General features: G+C 35.2%; 1 protein-coding gene across 1 annotated transcript in view; it reads right to left on the bottom strand.

The window, feature by feature from the left end:
- LOC150104147 (protein Fe65 homolog) overlaps positions 1-21,224 on the bottom strand; it is a 554,216-nt gene that overhangs the window by 216,439 nt on the left and 316,553 nt on the right. The window contains exon 10 of the mRNA XM_090396406.1: positions 7,828-7,983. Within this exon, the coding sequence (XP_090252532.1) occupies positions 7,828-7,983 (156 nt within the window). The remainder of the gene's footprint in view (positions 1-7,827; positions 7,984-21,224) is intronic.

Here is a 21,224-nt window from a genome sequence, read left to right as displayed (position 1 = left end):
TATGAACATCAAAAAAGTTTGTTAAAAATCGAATAACAGATCTATACATGTTAGCTGGAAACAATGCTATTTGATGTCGCATTCTGTGTTGCAATGCAACAAAAATCAAGGTTTGATTTTAAATCAAGTTTGGTCAGCATTTATCAAAAATTTACCCAGTTCAGACCTCTGACGGAGTGAAAGTTGGGTTTGTTTTTTAGTACGTGTTTAGTTTTAAAAAACAGTCTTTTTTTAATAAAAATGTGGTCACAAAACCGAAATAATTCGAATGAAAGAATATGTCTTTGCAAAAAGTGTCAATTCTTAACCAGTCTCTTAGCCAGTCAAACTCTTTTCACCTACAGTTAACTAAACTAAAAAACAAGATTTCATTAATGATGGTTTTCTGATGCATTCACAATTTAAGTTTTATATAGGTGAATTCTATAACACAGTAATAGAATACATATAAGAATGAGCTCATCTTTTTAAAATTTAATTCTGTCAAGGGCTGCACTAAATAAAAATGTAGAGTGGAAAAGTATCGCTACCTTGACAATTGTTGATTCAGAGCACAAGTTATTATCCAAGATTATTTAATGAATTCAGACTTCTTTCCAACATTTTCATAATGAAAACATTCTTTTTGAGAATATGAAAATCAATTTGAATTTATATTGATACTTCCTAATTTCACTGCTTCACGAGAGTTTCCTCATTAGTGAATCAATTCCATATTGATACACTAAAATTAATGATAATTATAAAAATCTATTTCAAAAGAATAAGTGTGATTATTTTAACAATTATGTGAGTAAAGGAAAAACAATATTTTAAAAAATCTAAAGATGCAGTCTGCTGAAAAGTATATGAGACAAGAACAAGGCAGCAGCATTATCCACCAAAACAAAATTCCAAGACAGAAACTGCTGGACTTCAGGTGCAAAAAGGTGAAACCTTTTTGCACCTGAAGTTACTTCCATCTTGAGTTACTTAAGTATATTTCTTTAAATTTCACCTTCTTATTTTTAAAACCAATAGCAATTTAATTTATTTTATTTATAAATTTACTTTTCATTTACATATTATTATTTAGACATTTAATTAGCTGCTGCAACACAATTAATTTACATTAAAAATATTGTAAAAGACAAACAGGATACTTTATTATTATTATTATTACGCAAGCACTTCCATGGAGTCCAAAGACTCATTGCAGGAGACCCTATCTATCTATCTATCTATCTATCCACACAATGTATCACACCTCTCCTTAAACCCATTAACAGACACAGCATTCAAAACTGACTCTAGCAATCCAGTCCATTCATTCACTACTCTCAAAGTTAAAAATCTAGTCCTCACACCCTTACTGAATCACATTTATACTCAACTGTCAAGGATGACCCCCCCCCCCCCCCTTGTTCTGAACTCTCTAGCCAAGTGCTTAAATTTCCCTCACATCTATCTTATAAAACCCTTTAAGCAACTTAAATGTTTCTATCATACGTCCTGTCATTTTTCTCCTATCAACCGACTTCTGCAATCCACACACACACTCAATCTATCCCAACAGGGAACATTCCACAGGCCACTCACCTCTGGATTCTCTCCACTGCTTCCTCATTCCGAAGAAACCCAGGGGTCAGACTTGAGCACAGTAATCCAGAAGTGGGCGTATCAAGGCCTTATAAAGGGAAATAACTTCTTTATCTCTACTTGTTAATGTGTTCTTCAATAGCCAAGTAATCTTATGGGCTACCTTAGTAATATGTATAAAACTCTAAACTTCAACTCTCTGTCTACCACCACCACCCTAAATCTCTAGCTTCATCTATTTCCTGGAGTATAGTGCCATCAATGTGATACATGACTGATAATATTTTTATCCCAAAATGCATAACTACGTTTCTCCACATTAAACTGACACCCGTTATCTTTTGCTCACACACTGACAGCCTATTTAAATCATGCTGCAAGCTCTCTACATTGTCTTGATTAACTATTGCTCTACCTAATTTTGCAACATCAGCAAACAGCTGAATATTTCCTATATCACTGATGTACAAATCAAAGACCAATGGTACCAGCATTGAACCTTGCAACACACCACTAGTCATCTTTATTCTGCCCTTCCATATACCACTTTTTGATATCTGTCAAGAAGTCATCCAATTATCCATGTAACCAGTGTCATAGCCATCCCCATTTGTTCTAATTTGCATAACAGTTCCATGTGGTATTCTGTCAAATGTCTTTGCAAAATCCTGCAAAATCATTGTGTAGCCATTTCCTTTATTCAACTCAGCTCTTACTCTATAATAAAAAGTTAGTAAATTACTAAGGCATGACCAACCCTTCACAAAGCCATGTTGACCCTCATAGAGTATCATATTTTTTATCTACCCATTCTTGAATTCTTGTGTACCAATTTTTCTAGTACTTTAACCACCATGCCTGAGATACTGATTGGTCTGTAATTTGTACTGCAGTCCTAGAACCTCACTTATGCAAGGGAATTATTTTGCCCTCTTTCTGCTCCCATGGAACTCTACCAGAGCTGAGACTTAAAGAGCCTATTCAAAGGCATTGCCAGTTCCCTTGCACATTCTCGCAAAACCCTAGCTAAATATCCCATCTAATCCCATAGCTTTATTTACATTGAAATTCTGCAATACCCTAAGAACCTCCAATTCATTTACCTCTGTTCTCACATTAGTTTCTGTCATAAAGGTTAAAGAGTAACCTCACTAGCATGATATATGCTTGCAAAGTAGTCACGTCACTCAGTAATTCAACTATTTCATCCACTTCTGTCTCCTTGTGACTATCATCACTTATAAAGGTTAATCTTCCATAGTCATTCTTCCTCTTACTTGCCACATAATGAAAGAACTCTTTGAGATTTCCTTTGGCCTGCTTGGCTAGATTCTTCTTATCTGATTTTGCCTTCTTTGCCATGCTGGTCACCTTTCCTGCCTGAGTTTTGTACTGTTCATGAGTTTGCTGGTCCCCTTTCTCTTTATATACTATCAACAGCATATTCTTCTTCTGAAGCTCATGCTTAATGATATCCATCCATCTAACTCCTACTGATTAACTCTCCTTACCTAAGGTATACAATTTAATACTGCTTCCTTTAGATGACCCTTAACTATATCCTGTGCACTACTAACATCCTTATCCTTCAGTGTTTTATGCCATGGCACAGATTTAAGCTTCTTCCTAAGCTTGTCATAATCACCTGCCTTGTAGTTCCCTTCTTGAGAGAATATTCCTTATGTTGTACAATTTCCCAAGTCAAGACTGAATCATCACTTTCACCAAATGGAGGCAATGTGGTCATTCGTTATGAATCTCACAAATTGCCAATCTCCTGAAATTTCATGAAATATGAGTGGCTTTCAAGCCCACTGTGACTGTACAAGAGCTGATACATTCATCTAAGGACCATAACCCTTTGAACAAACATCTTGGACTTTACAATATTCCATATTCTTGTGGCCTTGCTTACATAGGGCAATAGGGCAAACATCCAGAATGGGGGGGGGTCTCAAACTGAAATGAAGCAAAGGGCCAGTCAATCAGATGTATATCAATGAGGGCCGTATTCAATATTGTTCTGTGAAAAAAAAAAATAAAGAAATGCTCTAACAAAGGCCCTGTTGTTGCCAGGACTTTATGACTTATGTAAACAGTTACACCACCATTTCAAGTTTTAATTTATAACCCATTTTTATTTTTAAATTTTAAAAATATAACAAGTTTAGAAAATATAAGTTCAATAACATTTTGTTCATAATTTAAGAAAATTATTTAAATACATAATTTTGACTTACAAAAATAAAGATTTTTATCTACAAATCTTTTTTTAAATTTGATTTTGATCCTGAAACCTGACATCTTTTCCTCTGTGCTAACATGTCAATATTTGCTTTTTTGTTTCGTGTTGCCAACATTTGATGGTAGAAACATGGTACAAAGAATTATAGTAATAAGTTTTACTTTTGTTTAAAGCTGTCATAAAACATTTAAAGTTTGAATTTTTTTCTGTTTTAATCCCTGCAGGATGTTAGAAACATTGATTTTTAGAAAAGAAATCAAGGTTGCAGGCCAGATACGAAGAATTCGCAGGTCGTATCCTGCCTGCGGGCCACCGGTTTGCGACCCCTCATCTACAAGTTTGGAAATTAAACAAAAAGAGCATATTGGAGATGTTAATAATAACAGAGCTCAGGCCTAGTTTTCCACTTCTCCCATACTCACCACAATAGCAAATGGGACAAGAGCTCCATGCCTTACATAGAAGACAACTTCAGTGTCCACAACATCAAAGATGCTATGATGGTTATCCACTCACAAGGCACACTCAACAGAAACCAAGGAATGATTTCATGTGATATTTGGAAGTCACTTATTAGATCTTTCAACATGTCAGACTAACTTTTCTGCCAACTATCATGCATACCTACTGAACAATGACTGACCAGTGCCAGTTTCCACACTCCATGTGTGTTTCTGTTTTTTTTTTTTTTAACTTTTGTGTAATGGTTCCTACGTATTCGATTTTAGTTATGTAATGATATTTACCACTTATTGTATTTTTTTTTTTGTTCTTCACCTAGCACAGAAGAAGTCACTAGCATGGTGAAACTAGTCGGTTTAACTATCTATATTATCATGATCTATTAAACCCAGTGTTAGTTATAATTTGTCACTTTCGCTATGATTATTATTTCCTATTTATAGTTTCTTAGTTTATTCATGTAATTCATCAGTAGTTGTTAAGGTCTTGGAGAAATTAGTGAGGGACCATATATAGCATTGGGGCAGATGAAGATAATGTTATCTGAGAATCAACATGGATTTGTTAAGGGGGTACTCTTTCTTTAGTAATATGATTGCCTTTTATAATAAAGTGACAAGAGTAGTTGATGAAGGAAAGGTATATACTACCATATTTTTGGATTTTGCAAAGGCATTTGACAGGGTGCCACATGATAAGCTGATACTTAAGTTGCAGCACATGGGTTTAGATGTTAGTCCACTGGATTCAGGATTGGCTGTCTGATAGTATCAGATGGTTGTGTATGATGGGGCAATATCAAGGAGGCACAAAGTTACAAGTGGGGGTTCCATAGGGCTCAGTACTGGGACCTGTATTGTTTAACCTTTATATCAATGACATTCAATGGATATTCAGTTTTTTGCAGATGATGTGAAGCTGGGAAGGGTTATTAGTAATAGTGCAGATGTGGCAGCCCTGCAAGAGGATTTGAATAAAATAGACAGATGGTCAAATGAATGAGGCAGGTGCTGGTTTAATGCAGCAAAATGTAAAGTCTTAAAGTTTGAAATATATCAATGGGAGGCTGCATACTCGATTGGAGAAGCTGTACTGGAGGAAGTAGGGGAGATCTAGGGGTGGTGATTGATAGAAAACTGAAATTCAGGGAGCATATTGCAAAGGTGGTGAAGGTAACCCAGAGGATTGCTGCAATACTGAGAAGGACGCTGACCTGCAGAGATAAAAGAGTTATTATTTTGTTGTATAAGACCCTGCTCAGGCCACTATTAGACTATTGTTCTTAAATTTAGTCTCCAGGATTTGAAGGGGATAAATTAGCTGTGGAAAGGGTACAGAGGCGGATAACAAAGATGGTTTCAGGACTGTACAATATTAGTTATAAGGATTGGCTGAGGGAATGTGTGGGCTGCAGAGTTTGGTAGATAGAAGAAGGAGAGGTGATATGATTGAGACATAAACTGTTGAGAGACAGTTACAGGGGTGACACTGGGGAGGTCTTTTACTTGGTGGAACAACAGCAGGAAGGAGCGATGACAAGGGGCCATCCCTGGAAGTTACGAAAGGAGGCTATGCACACGAAGGTAAGGAGTGGTTTCTTTGCATGGAGGGTGATTGAACCATGGAATGCATTGCCTGATAGAGTGGTGAGAGCAAGAATGGTCAATGAGTTCAAGGAGTGGTATGAGTGACTTTGTGTTTCCTAGGAAGGACCTCCCACGATGAGTCTCTTGACTCCATGGAGGCCTGAATAATAATAATAATTATCCTCATGATGTGAAACAAAAGAATTTCACAAAACTAGTTGAAAAAAACGACAAAAACAGTTTCTTATTCTATATGATATCTGATTTTTGTAGAGTAATACTGTAAATCATATTCCTAATATGTTCTCTCTCTCTACAGAAGCCTATGCAATGATAGAAAAGTAATTAACAATGCTGAGCTTGTATCCTTTAAAAGAAGACTTGAAATAGGGACATGCAAGTAAGTATTCCAATTAAATGTTGGTAAATGCAGAGATGAAAGCTTATACACTCTGCTAGTGGAAGGTGATTGCAAGAAAATGAGAGGATACGATCTATAAGCAATAGTATTAGACCATGAATAGTAGCCTATATGCATCTGTACACTGACATTATCACATAGATCTGAACTGCTCGGGAAGGAGATAACAACATTAGACTGGTTCAGAAATCAGTTAAGTGTAGGGCATCTGCTATTTTGCAATATCACATTATCTTCCTTTCTTTCTTTTTTAAAATAAATTTAGTGATGGGCAATTTTGAATAAATAAACTTGATTTTGCTACAGTCCATGACTGTGTGCTGTCATCTGTTCTCAGAGCTATATTTGAGACAATGATAAAGTTCTTTTCATAGTGCAAGAAAGTTAATTATAATTTCACAATGAAAGCAGTGGCGATTTTAAGATTTATTAATTTCACAATATTTTAACATTTAAGTAAGTTCACTTAATTATTCTTACAATGAGAATTAAAGCAGTGCCTATCAATTCTCTCATAAGTGACACTATAACAATTTTTTTAAAACATTTTGTCTATATACAAAATAACACAATTACACTGAATTTAAATAAATTTATTTCATATTTGAGCTAGACCTCAGTAGTAAAAAAAAATAAATATCAGTACATCTTATTTGCAACATAAAGGAAACAAACGTTTAACTAAATACTTTTACAAAATGCCATATTATTAACTTAATCTTTTTTTAAATTCATTCCATTTTTAATTTGTTGGATATCTGAATTTTATTACAGATATAACAACATCAGAATGGTCTGGAGATGAGTTAATGTATCAAGGATTCAAATGTGACAGCAAATTAAGAGGCATGTGATTTATGGAGTTTACCAAATGACAAAAAGTGATATGGAGAGATATAAGCTGATGAACAAACTTACCAAACAGATATAAGTACATTATTCACTTGGTGAAAGAGATAACAAAAATATGAAGACATACCAGTAAGTTGTACCATATAAAGGTATGGTGAATAACGAATAGATTTTTTACACAGTGTACAAATATGAGGCACAGTATGACAAACATAGTTGTATGACAACAGAGTTGATCTCTCATGCATGAGGCTTGTGATTACATGAAGATCTATGATAATAATCAAAACTTGCATCACAAATTTAAAGGCTAATATTTTAAATATCACAGATGGCATTATGGTGAGAGCTCAGGAAACAAGCAACAAACAGATGAAATCATAATCTATTAAATTTGCTTCAGCAAATTTAAGAATTATATATATATTATATTATAATGTATGTTATAATATAATGTATATAATATATAGTATTATAATATATATATATATATTAAGTATCATATCTATAAATTTCCCATAGACGGTACTAACAAACTATAGGTTGACCAACCAACCTCTCATGTATGAACCCAACATAAAAAAAAAAATAATAATAAAAATAAAATAATTTAAATATGTGATTGACATTAAAAAAAAATTAAATGTTATGGTGCATATGAAAATATTATATTAAGGACTTACATCTCCCCACCGACCAACTACATCTAGAATGTCATTCCTTCCTAATGACAGATCTACAATACACTTATTTACAGCTTTACTGCTACGTTCAGGAGTTAAATCTTCCTCTGCTATTTCAACCCATCCAAGAGATCGTACAGCAAACCGTATTGGCTTCTAAAAGATATTGAAATGAAGACTTAAAAATTCGCAAAATAAAATCAGCAAAAATGATTCAGATATTTGATTTTATAACATTGAGCTCACTTTTGATTTATAACACTTCGAATTATGCTACATAAATAAACAGAACACAGTATATCCAAATGATGTGTTTCATCTATTCATACTAGATAAAAAACATGATCAAAGTTATACTCACTTTTCCAATAATTTGATAATCCAGAAGAAGACATAAACAGTAAATGCAAATCAATAATTCCGTACTAAATTCTTTTAATTTAGCAACACAGATTATTTAGTGGTAATACATGTAATCATGTGGCAATGAGTCTAGTCTTTTTAGATCATATCAAAACATTTATCACAATCATCTAAAAACAGACAAACATGATAAATGTTTTGATATGATTTAAATTATATATTTAGACACTAACTAGATTGCCATTATTTCAATTACTGAGGCACTTTTAATATGCATGAATAGGGTTGTGATAGCAAGCATCCTTCAGGTATAATGATAGGTGGTGTGATTGGGAAAGGATGATTGGTTTTCCATGCCTTAGATTTCTGCAGTTAAATTCGTTCATGTTAAGAGTGCTTGGGATGATGTTATAACAGACTTCCAAAGTTTACTAATTCATTTTTCATTTTTTTGCAGTGAGGTCATCTTTGCTCAGCATTTTCTCAAGACCTTGGAAGGCACTGTCTTGGGTGGTGAATGCCATGTCATTAGATAGATATGATAGACAGACTTTTGACTATTAGATAGTCAAAAGTCTATCTCATTAGATAGATATCACATGGCATAGACAGACTTTTAAATAGCTGTTGGAGGAAGTGTTGAAAAGAAATTTTACTAATATCTATATAATAAAAGTTTAATCATAGTAGTAAACAAAAACTCGACATGTTGAGACATAATATATTTTATCATCAGATGATAAAATATATTGCTCACCATTAATCTCAAATCACCCAAGTTCTCTTAATAGATAATCTTAAACCATGTGACAAAAGTCAGTTTTTTGTGGTCATCATCTGATGAAGTTTTTTCTCATGAAGCAAGCAGACCATCACATTGTTGAGCTTGTATATACTTCACTATTTTTTTGTTTCTCTTTATTCTTTTCGTTTTTTCAAATTTTTTGTTTAAATTCTAAATCTATGGTCCATTCCATCCATCATCTTCCTTGTTTACTTTATATACATGTTTCATTTTTGGCTATTCGATGTAAATATTTGAATTCACACATTTGAGCTTTATTCTCAAGACCTTTCTAATGGTGTATATTTTAATTCATCGAGTTCAGTTCCAAACTGGTGAACAATACTCTGCCACAGGAAGACCAGAGCCAGGGCTGCTGTTCTAAGGGCTGAGGCATTACAACCCCAAGTTGTGCCCATGAATTTGTTTACAATGTTATAGATGATATCTTTAACTTAATATTCTCTAAATGTTTTTGGTATGTTAGACTATGGTAATTGTGACATCAAAGTAGCAAGGGTTACTTTCATGGATTAAAGTCCTGTTACAGAAGTTTATTTTTAGTTTTCTATGAACCATAATTTTCCTATTGGAGAACATTTGCTCTAGTAATATTAAGAGTTTTTTGGTAATTGATTATTTTGGCTGTTGTATATAGTAAACCAGTTCACCTTTGCAGTTTACACCACAATGACCATATTCAAATTCTATTACAATATATATTTTTATAATAAGAATTAAGAAATAACAAAAATGACAAACTTGCAAAAATAGGCAAAAGTGTGCTGTAATTTGGATGACAATATTTTTTACTATTCAAAATTTGGCGCACACACTGAGAAATACTGCCCTAAATGTACAGATATCTTAGACATGATTTGTCTGACTGAAAAACATTTGAATGCATTTTGAATGCTATGACTAGTAAATATTAGGTTAGAAATGGCCCATATTATAAGCAACCTTATGCCAGCACTTAATGATCTAAGATTGATAATGAGGAAAGATCAGCAATCGAACGAAAAAGTAAAAGAAAATTACATTGATATAATGCTGATAAAAGGAACGCTAAAGTTACACCAGATTAAAATTTGTACCTACGAACAATGTATCTGTAGGTGCAGACACCAACATATATGAAGCTATTTGATTTTGACCATACTAAATACACGAAAAAGAAAACTGTTGAATTATTTGGCAAAATAACTTCTTGGCTAAGTGACACAGTTCAAAAAATAGTCCTGCCCCACTGATATTCCTCCATAATATAGAGAGCCACTGATTAAGATAATGCACCAAAAAGAAAACTATGAAACTAATCAGTAAACCATCATTCCTTACAGAATAGGAGGTGGCAATCCGAAGGCACATGTACTACCCAGTAGTTCTTAGAAAGAATTGCACAAGAAAATGATATGGACTGCCATTCAAGAGTACAACAAGCAAAAGTATAATAGCTAGTAATCTCAAGATCACAAGTTGGAATGTTTTATCACTGTATACACACCAGAAGCTCAGGATATGCTCAGAACAACTTTTTTAATTACAAGAATGGGATACAATTCTGGAGATTTGGTGGACTGGGTCAGGAATCTTAGAGAGAATTGCACTATCTTATTCTAATGCAGATGTATATTGTTGCCACAAGGAGCATCATATTTGGTAAGGATTCATACTCATCGAAAAATTGAAGTTTGGATATAATTATAAACCATTAGGAAGATATGTTAGTTAAGAGTCAGCCAAAGATTTTTAAATAACAAACATTTTTTTTTAGTATATATGCACCTACTGAGATTTCTTTCAGTGAAAAGAAAAATGCATTTTTTTTTTCAGACTCTGAATAAAACAGTTGATGGATGCCAAGGAAGCAATATAAAAATTCTTCTTGGAGACTTAAATGCTCAAGTGGACAACATAAATATATTCTCTCAATACACAGCTGGTAGGCACAATCTCAAAGGAAAAAAAAGTGTTCTTAGGTTAAGGAAATCAACCACTTGAGTCCAAAAGGTCACATGGAGATTAACCTGAGAGTTCAACATTTACACAGACAGACCATGTTGAAGTTTTTCCACTTGGTTATATTAAAGATACCAAATACTTGGTTTAATCCTTTATCCAACTGTAAGCAAACAAAGTTTGCACCTGAAGTATTTTCAGGACTGGGGCAACTCATATATAGAAGCTAACGACTTCACATTGCTTGCCTTAGTATCCTATAATACAAAGCACATATCCTTGCAGACATGTATAATGCTATGCATTATGGAAAGGTTACTATCCAGACCTTTTCGACCTTTATTCAAGTCTCATCAGTGGGAGCCAAATTAGAGCTATCTCTAATCCAGAGTATTTTAATAATAAGGTGTGACACCTTTTGGCTACTCGTATGTAAAAATATGACTTCTGCATTACTTCAACCTCAGTATCACTTCTGGGTCTGGCTCCTGCTGATGAGACCTCAATAAAAGCCGAAACCAGTCTGGGTAGTGGCCTTTCCTGTAATGCTAAGGCAACTGATGAAGTTATTAGCTTCTATATATGAGTTACCTCATTCTTGAAAATATTTCAGGTGCAAACTTTGTTTGCTTACACTTGATTAAAGGATTAAACCATGTTTGTAATTTATTGGTATCTTTAATTTATAGACAGACTATATGTTGATAAGTGCTAGACATAGGTCCAGCCAAACAAGCACAATAAACTTTAGAGGCACTAATGTGGACTATTTCCTTGCAAATGCTTGCATATGCTATATAACCTTGCATGTTTTCTGGAAAATAATGGAAATAAGAATAAAGAAAAAGAATATTTGTTTCCAAAATGCAAGTGAAAGCAGACAGAAAGTTCACTAAATCAATTAAAAGAATCAATACTTTAAATGGTCCATGGTTAGCCTAGTGGCTATGCGTTTCACAACCATATGCCTGGGGAAGGAGTCTCCTAGGTTCGATTCCTGTCAGTGACGTGAGGAGCTGAAGGATCTTCCTCAGCCATAGCCAAGTTAGCCAGTCTTGGGCGTGGACAGTAGGGTTTTTCCCTCAGTTTATCCTGGGGTTTTTCATCAAGCAAAGCAGGCAAACCGGCCTTGATAACTCAACGCTACAGGACATAGGGCTAACCACCTTATCCTGTGAACAGTTTGAGGTTTGATGATTAACAAGCCCTCCACACCGCAAGGTAAAAGAGGGTAAAAGGAAGACGAGATGAGATACTTTAAATGACAGTGACATGAATGAACTTTAAAAAAGCTGCAAGAAAACCATCTTGAATGCAGCAGAGGTAGTGTTGGGGATATCAAGAGTTTTTGTTAGATCTCGTTGGTTTGATGAAGAAGATAGAACAGCTGCTGCAATAAAGAATTAGGTGGTGGTGAGGGGAGTAGCAGATAAGTGAAGGATAAGCAAATGGGCAGAACACTTTCTATGGCTTAATGGGGGGGGGGGGGAGTTAATAGTGGATTATCTCATTAGGCAGGATCTGGAATAGGTAGTATTATTATACAGGCACCTCCATCACGGTACCTGTATAATAATAATAGAAGATTCATCGCGGGAGATCCAATCTATCCACACCTCTCCTTAAAACCCATTTACAGACAAAGCACTCACAACGGACTATGGCAACCCATTCCGTTCATTGACAACTCTCCAAGCAAAAAATCTAGTCCTCACACCCCTTACTAACCCCATCTTTATTCAACATCCAGGGATGACCCCTTGTTCTGGCCCCTCTAGCCAAGAGCTGAAACATTTCCCCTGGTTGGCAGAGTGGTTAGCATATCTGCTCTCCAGCCAAAAAGCTGGGGGTTCAAATCCCACCGTAGGCTTGAATGTTTGTGATTGTCTGTGGAAATACTACTGATGGTGGTTGGCGGTAGATGGCGTAGTTGTGGTTCATTGTAGTTGGTGGATTGTGGGTGGTAGAGATAGAAAGTTACAGAGTAGATACCCTCCCTCGATGAGTCTTTGGACTACCTGGAGGTGTGAAGTAATAATAATAATAATAATAATAATAATAATAATATATAAAACCCTTTAAGCAACTAAATGTTTTTCTATCATATTCCCTCTTTTTTTCCTACTTCTGCATCCACACAGCCTCAATCTATCCTCATAGGGAACATTCCTCAGGCCACTCACAATCTTGGTCACTTGCCTGTGAATCCTCTCCACCACTTCTTCATTCTCAAGAAACCCAGGGGACCAGACTTGAGCACAGTAATCCAGATGTGGGCATATCAAGCTTTATAAAGAAGCATAACTTCCTTATCTCAACATGGGTTGTTTGAAAAGTTTGGTAAATTTCCAATAGACAGCGACACAATTCGTTCATTCATACCAGTGGCAGTACGTATAATCTTTTACACGACTAAAATTTTACCTGGCAAAATTTTAGCCAAGTGCGATGCATAGTTCTCGTTTGGCAAATATTTAAGATAAACATGTTCACATTTTTCACAAAAATGGAGAAAAAGGAGTTTAATGAAGTGATAAAATACTTTTATTTGAAGAAGTGGATGGCCATGCAGATCAAAGCCGAGTTAGATACAGTTCATGGGGACTCTGCACCAGCATTAAAGACTATTTATTTTTGGATAAATGAATTTAAATGGTCGTAAGTCCATCACAGATGAAGCATGCTCCGGACACCCGACTGAGGCCACTACGAAGGTGATTGACAAAATTCATGGTATTGTTATGGAAGACAGCTGAGTAAAAGTGCGTGAGATTGTAGGCATCTCAACTGAATGGGTGTATAACATCCTGCACGAAAAACTGCACATGAAAAAGCTGTGCGCGATGGGTGCCACGATTGTTGACGGTCTATCAAAACTGCATGCGAAAAAGATATTTCAATGCAGTGTTTGGCGATGTTTAATCACAATGTGCAGGATTTTTTGCATCGATTTGTGACTGTAGACGAAACTTGGATCCACCACTACTACACATCTGAGTCCAAGCAGCAGTCTAAACAGTGCACAATGCCCAGTGAAAGAGCATGAAAAAAGCAAAGACCGTTTTGTCAACTGGGAAGGTGATGGCCAAGGAATTATCATGATAGACTATTTTAAAAAGGGTAAGACAATAACAGGAGTCTATTATGCATCATTGTTGGACCGTTTAAAAGAAGAACTGAAGGAAAAAAAACGGCCAAGATTGGCACACAAAAAAGTGCTCTTTTGTAGTCCCACATGTCGGCCATCACAATGGCAAAACTGCACGAATTGAGGTTCGAACTAATTCCACATCCACAGTATTCTCTGGACTTGGCCCCGTGTGATTCTTCTTGTTCCCAAACTTAAAAATTTGGCTCGCTGGGAAAAAATTTTCTTTGAGTGAGGATGTCATCAAATCTGTCAACGACTCTTTTGCACAATTTGGCAAATCCTACTTTTCAGATGAGTTGAAAAAATTGGAAACTTGCTGGAGCAAATGTATAGACCTCGATGGAGACTATTTTGAGAAATAAAGGAGATATTTTCCAAAAAAAAATTTATTTAATTCATACTCATTAATGTGTTCTTCAATAGCCAAGTAATTTTATGGGCTACCTTAACAACATGTCCTATAAAATTTTACTCTGTCTACCACCAACCCTAAATATCTAGCTTCATGTATTTCCTAGAGTACATTGCCATTAATGTAATACATGGCTTGTAATTTATTTATTCCAAAATGCATAACTTTACATTAAACTGCATTATTTTTTGCCCATACTGAATCTATTTAAATCGTCCTGATTAACTATTACTCTACTGAATTTCACATTCATTAGCAAACAACTGAATATTTCCTTTCAGGTTATTTCCTATATCATTTATGTACAAATTAAACAGCAATGGTTCCAGTACTGAATCTTGTGGCACACTAATCTCCACTTTTTATCCAGCAACTACCCTCTTATCCATTTCGCCAGTGTCATATCCATCCCTATTTGTTCTAATTTGCGTAACAGAGTTCCATTACCATTTCCTTTATCCAACTCAGCTATTACTTTATTATAAAAAGTCAGTAAATTACTAATGAATGACAGCCCCTTTACAAAGCCATGTTAACCCTCAATACAGTATCATACCTTTAACCCATTATTGAATTCTCTTTTTTTATCAATTTTTCTCGCACTTTTATCACCACGCCTGAGATACTGATTAGTCTATAATTTGTACAGCAGTCTTAGACCCTCCCTTATGCAAGGGAATTATTTTGTCCTCTTTCCATCCCCTTGGAACTCCACCAGAGCTGAGACTTAAATTAAAGCACCTGGTCAAACGCACTGGCAGTTCCTTTGCACATTCTCGCAAAGCCCTGGCTGATATCCCATCTAATCCCATAGCTGTATTTACATTGAGATTCTGCAATTTCGTAAGAATCTCCAATTCATCCGCCTCTATCACATAGGTTAAAACAGTAACCCCACTAGCATGATATACCTTTGCAACGTGGTCACTCAGTAACTCAACTATGTTATCAGCTTCTGTCTCCTCATGACCATCATCAGTCATTAAGTTAATCTTCCATAGTCATTCTTCCTCTTACTTGCCACATAACGAAAGAACTCCTTGGGATTTCCTTTGGCCTGCTTGGCTAGATTCTTCTCATAATATGATTTCGTCTTCCTTGCAATGCTGGTTACCTTTCTTGCCTGCATCGTGTACTGTTCATGTGTTTGCTGGTCACCTTTCTCTTTATATATCCTCCACAGCATTTTCTTCTTCTGCAGCTCATGCTTAATGATATTACTCATCTAATTCCTACCTGATTAACTCGACTTACCCTAGGTATACAATTTATACTGCTTCCTCTACATGATTCTTAACTATATCCCATGCACTACTAACATTCTTATCCTGCAATGTTTTATGGCACAGATTTAAGCTTCTTCCTAAGCTTGTTATAATCAAGCTTAGGAAGGAAGTTTCACATAGACCCCTTCATGGTAGAATATTCCTCATGTTTTACAATCTCCCAAGTCAAGACTGCATAGTCACTTTCAACAATTGGAGGCAATGTGGTCACTTTGGTTATGGATAGTTCTTCTGATCCTATGTCCAGGTACAATACTCTCTGGCCCCTAGTCACCTCCATCACATGCTGCGTTAAGTAATCTCTTAGCAGGTGTATAAATTCTATTTCTTTCCTGTCATATGATCTTTCTTCCTTCTACTAGTCTATATCTCCATAGTTGAAGTCCCCCCATAATAATCACTCAACTCGCACTCAATGGCAATGCTTGTCTTCCAGATCATCCCTGGAAGGTCCAGATATATAGCAACAACTAACTGTATATTTCATCTTACTAGCCTTAATCTCACACCAGATTGCTTCAAATGAACAGCCACTCTCCCACCTGCTATTCTTTTTGGCTGCAATTCATCTGCTATCATCAGCAGTACTCCACTCCCCCCATCCTATCTTTGCTATCTTCCCTGAAAATACTAAACTCTTCACATTCAATCGCTGTAACTATATCACGTATTGTTAGGCAAGTCTCACTAATACCGATAACTTTTAAATATATGAAGAGGTTTTCAAGATGAAGAATATAAAGTAAGTTATGATGACTACAAGGAGAACTTTTTTAAACATGGAGGAAAAGAGCTGCTAGGAAGTTACACAAGTTAATGACCATTGCTTAACTAGAGCAGGAAATGTCCCGGGAATAGTATAAAGGCATAATTTTGTCCTTTGCATTAAAAAAAAAAAGGGGGGGGATGCATTTGTTTGCTTTAATTACAGATATCACTTTGCTAACTGTAGCACATAAGACACTCTTTAATTGCTTGCTTATGCTGAAAGAGAAATTGGCTCCTATCAATGTGATTTCAGGAACAGCACGTCCACACTGATCATATTTCTCTATTAGACAGACTTTTGAAAATACAAGGAATTTAATATAATTACTCACCACTTTTTATATTTTAAAACTGCATATGAATGTTTATTAAGAATGCACTTTATACAACCATGATATAATTAAAATCAGCAATGGCAGATGGTTTGTTCACGTTAAAGACCAGTCTGATTTTTCAGATCAGTTTCAATCTTATAATGGATTAAGGTAGGGAAATCCTTAGAGTTTGTTTACTATTTAATGTGACACTAGAAAAGGCTATCAGAGATGAGATTCTAGAATCCAGAAAACAACACTATTTAATAAATCTACCCAGCTATTTGCTTACACTGATGATATCATCAATCACTCCTTTAGTGCTGTGAAAAAGGTTGTTCTTGTACTGGGGAGAAAGAGAGAACCGCCAAGAAGCAGGGATTCAAGCAAATGAAAGTAAAACCAAATTATGTGTTGGTATAAAAGGTATGGATTATTCATTCCATTCAAAGAAACAACTATTCTTTTGAAAAGGCTGAACACTTCACATATCCTGGATCTCAGATACAGGTGGATAACAATATCAGTCAGGAAATAAGAGAAATGATATCAGCTGCCAATGGGCGAGCTGTGAAGACATATAGAAGTCAAATATAGTAGAAGGCCACTGAAACTATGTAATATAAGATCAGTACTGGAATATTGTGCCAAAACAATGACATAGCTAAAGAGGGGATGAGAAAAAAATTTGAAACGAAAGTCCAGAGGGGGGATTAATGGACCTATTCTAGATAGTGAATCATGGAAAAGACACCTGAACAAAGAGATCTCTATATCTTTTTTTTTGGGGGGGGGGGATTTGGACAGAAGACAGTAACATAATCAAGAGAGTTTTTACATAAGCAGAAGGATGCAGAAGAAGGAGGCCTAAACCAGTAATGTTGTAGCACCACTGGTGATGAACCTCCTGGTCAACTGATACAGTTAAAAACTTAGTTCTACACCACTGTCATACCCTCTCAGAATATATGGCCTACCTAGAGTACATAAGAACATCCCACTCACAACATGGATGATATGGATAGTCCTCCTATTATTTAGCCAAGAAACTAGCAGCAACATTTAAGGAGTTAGGTCTTTCCTCACTCCTACATTAAGAACTTACCTGTACTATACTAATAATACAATCTCAACACTAATGTTAATTTGGTCAGTTTGACATCCCTTTGCTATTGTCCCTATTAAAGACATAATTATACTGTTATAAGAATTTCCACTAGATATTTTAATGCTGAAGAATGATAGAGTTATGGTTTTGAATTTTTTACTTCATCTATTCAGTAGACATCATTAGATGCAGTATGGTCACTCAGTTGCTTGGTGACGTGCAATGCTAGTCCTCATCAGGTGGTCCTGTTGTACACTTTTTTGGAGGCTTTAACTTTCTGAAGATCAGTCACTCCAGACACTAAGTGCTTCCTTTTAAGTGAAAAGGTGAAAGTTCTCAACTTCATAAAATAATAAATAAATAATAATAAAAATAAAAAAACGTGTACTGAGGTTGCTAAGATCCCATTCACACAAGTTTTATTGCAGTATATTGTTATAATTGTTCTATTTTACCATTGTAGTTATTTGTAATTAATCTCTTACTCTGCCTGTATAGGAAAAAAACAGTATGTATATATATATATATATATATATACAGGGTGTTCGGGATAAATTTGACATATTTATAATTAATTATATTTTTCCGTAAGTTACATGTATTAACACACACTTCTCTTCATTTAAAAGTTTGGACCCTTCTTCATTCACATACAAGATGTCAGAAAGGATGGATAGCTGGAACCCACCTGAATCATGGAAGAGAATAACTTGTATCATGATGATTCGTGCCCGCCATCAAAATAAGGATATTACGACTGCTGCCCAATGCTCCCTGAATACAGTAAAAACAATCAGGCATGAACTAGAGACTTGCAATGGTGACTACGAGGATGTAGCAAGAAGAAAGATCCCTAGCAGACGATCTGATTGCGTTCGTACAGCAGAATTCCTCGCAAATCTGCAGGAACAGGTGTTGAAGAACCCTGGCATTGGAATTCGGGCTTTGTTCGTGGAGTTGCTAACTGTAGTCAAGCCCTGGATAACAAGGGTAGCCAATGGTAGGCCGTATGTATGGCAGCAGGATTCGGCCCCTTGCCACACCTCTGGGAAAAGTCAAAAATGGTTGTCTGAAAATTTCTACGACTTCACCAGTCCAAATGTTTGGCCTCCAAACTCCCCAGACCTTAACCCCATGGATTATTTTGTATGGGGCGCAGTTGAAAAAGACACCAATCGCACTTCCAGTAATACAAAAGCCCAGTTAATGGATAAAATTAAAACAGTTTTTGCGGCCCTTCCCAGGGAGACTGTAGCATCAGCTTGTTCGAGGTTCCGAAGCAGAATTGAAGCTGTGATCGATGCTAATGGTGGTTATTTTGAGTAAATCTTGTTGATAGTATTGTAATTAACTCTGCCTGTAATGTTTTTTTGTCAATTCATTAAATTTAATAGATACAAAGAAGATTTTCTTTTTCCTTACGAAACTGTCAAATTTATCCCGAACACCCTGTATATATATATATATATATATATATATATATATATATATATATGGGGATCTTAGAACCTATCCCCCACAGATAAGGGGGGGGAGAACTACTGTGTAGCACTTTTCACTTCACTAACAACTAGATATTTGTTTTTAACTGTGACAACAGTAGTGCAAGGTAAGCCTAACCTGCAGCCTTTCTCAGTGTTTGATACACCATCATCACTAAATTTAATAAGTTTACATGTTGTCTTCTTTTCACTGGAGCAACAGCACTCTTATTTTGAATTTAATATACAGGTAACCATCTTATAACGCGTAACGCGGTACTTCTACAATGTGGTTTCGATATAACGTGGTCTACAAATTGTAGCATCCTTTGTTCAAAGTGGTCTACAATTTCTAATAACTCTTTTATTTATTTTTTTCATATTTTTCACCGAGGGACTTAAAAAATCAAATTTTATCTTCGTTAAATTTGTGTCTGCCCATATCGTGCAAGTAGTTATAAGTATCGAATTTAGTTTTATTGCATCAGTGAATAAGGTACTGTACAGAGGCTTTTGCAGTCTGTGTCATTCTCAACAAATAGTGCAATTAGAGATAGATGGAATAAAAATGGCACAAAGTAATAAATCACGTCTCCCTTTCACAGAAACTATGCTGTATAGACTTAAGCAAAACCATATGTTGCACTGAAACACAGTATCTAACTAAAAACTATTGTCCAATTTTTCAATTATGAAATAAGTGTTTGTTTTATTGCATTTGAAATTCTCGATGTCATTATGACAGATCACAAAGGCTAACTTAAAATAAAAGACTACCAAGGATTGAAACATGCCATATAATGAATGTGTGAGTTCACCTGCCACCTCAAACACAGAGAAGAAGCCATAAAATTCAACCATTGTTGAATTTTATGGCTTCCAAGAGGTGAAATGTTTGTGTGAGTTGAGCCAGTCAGTAATGAGAAGTTCCATTGGAATGATAAATGACACCCTGTTGTGAATGTGTTAAAACTAATAGCGAATGTTGTTATGACTGTTTCAGATGTTATGGAATTCGACTGAAGAGAATTAGCATTTCAACTCAACACTTGTGGGTTGCTTTTGTCTTTGGGTCGCGCGAAATACCGCAGCAAACATATGCACGTCTTTATAGCTGCTGTCTTGTGTAAAACAAAATTCATCTTGTACGTATTGTAACAATTAAAAAAAAACTTGAATAATTTATGAGCGTATAAAAGGATATCACCTGTAATCGACATGCAAGCAAAATTCTCAGATGTGCCACTTCTGGCACGAATGCCATAGGTTCGCCATTTAGGATTTACTGTATAAAGTTTATTGTTGAAAATTGTCTTCGTTTTCTGCCAGGAAAAGCACATTTAAAATCATAAGTGTGTTATTCTCAAGCTGAGCAGTTTATTTTCTGGTGAATTATACAAATGATATCCAAGCGATTTCAAGTGGTGACAACCTCTGGCCACTTAAAGAACATCTACGAAATGTTATTTCTGAAGTAATGACAATTAAAATATGTGCTTTATTTTATTGTCTAAAACATTTATGCATTATGTGCAATGAAATTTATGTACAATTTGTAATTTTTATAATTTTATACTACGTATTTGTCTCATGATGTAATGATGTAATTTTTTCATGTAGTACTGTCATATCCTGTACACCCCTTGAGGGTACATGGCAGGAATTTGATGATGATGATGTATTTGTCTCATAGGTTATGTTTTCTTAACTTATATGAATTACGTGAATTAAATAAAAATATTGTTTTTGTTGGATATATTATTGTTGT

This window comes from Typopeltis vanoorti, chromosome 8, assembly GCF_054136105.1.
Source record: "Typopeltis vanoorti isolate ZY-2024b chromosome 8, IOZ_Tvanoo_1.0, whole genome shotgun sequence".
Taxonomy (NCBI): Eukaryota; Metazoa; Arthropoda; class Arachnida; order Uropygi; family Thelyphonidae; genus Typopeltis; species Typopeltis vanoorti.
The sequence above is the reverse complement of the archived record's forward strand: the minus strand, read 5'-3'. Positions and strand labels throughout refer to the sequence as shown.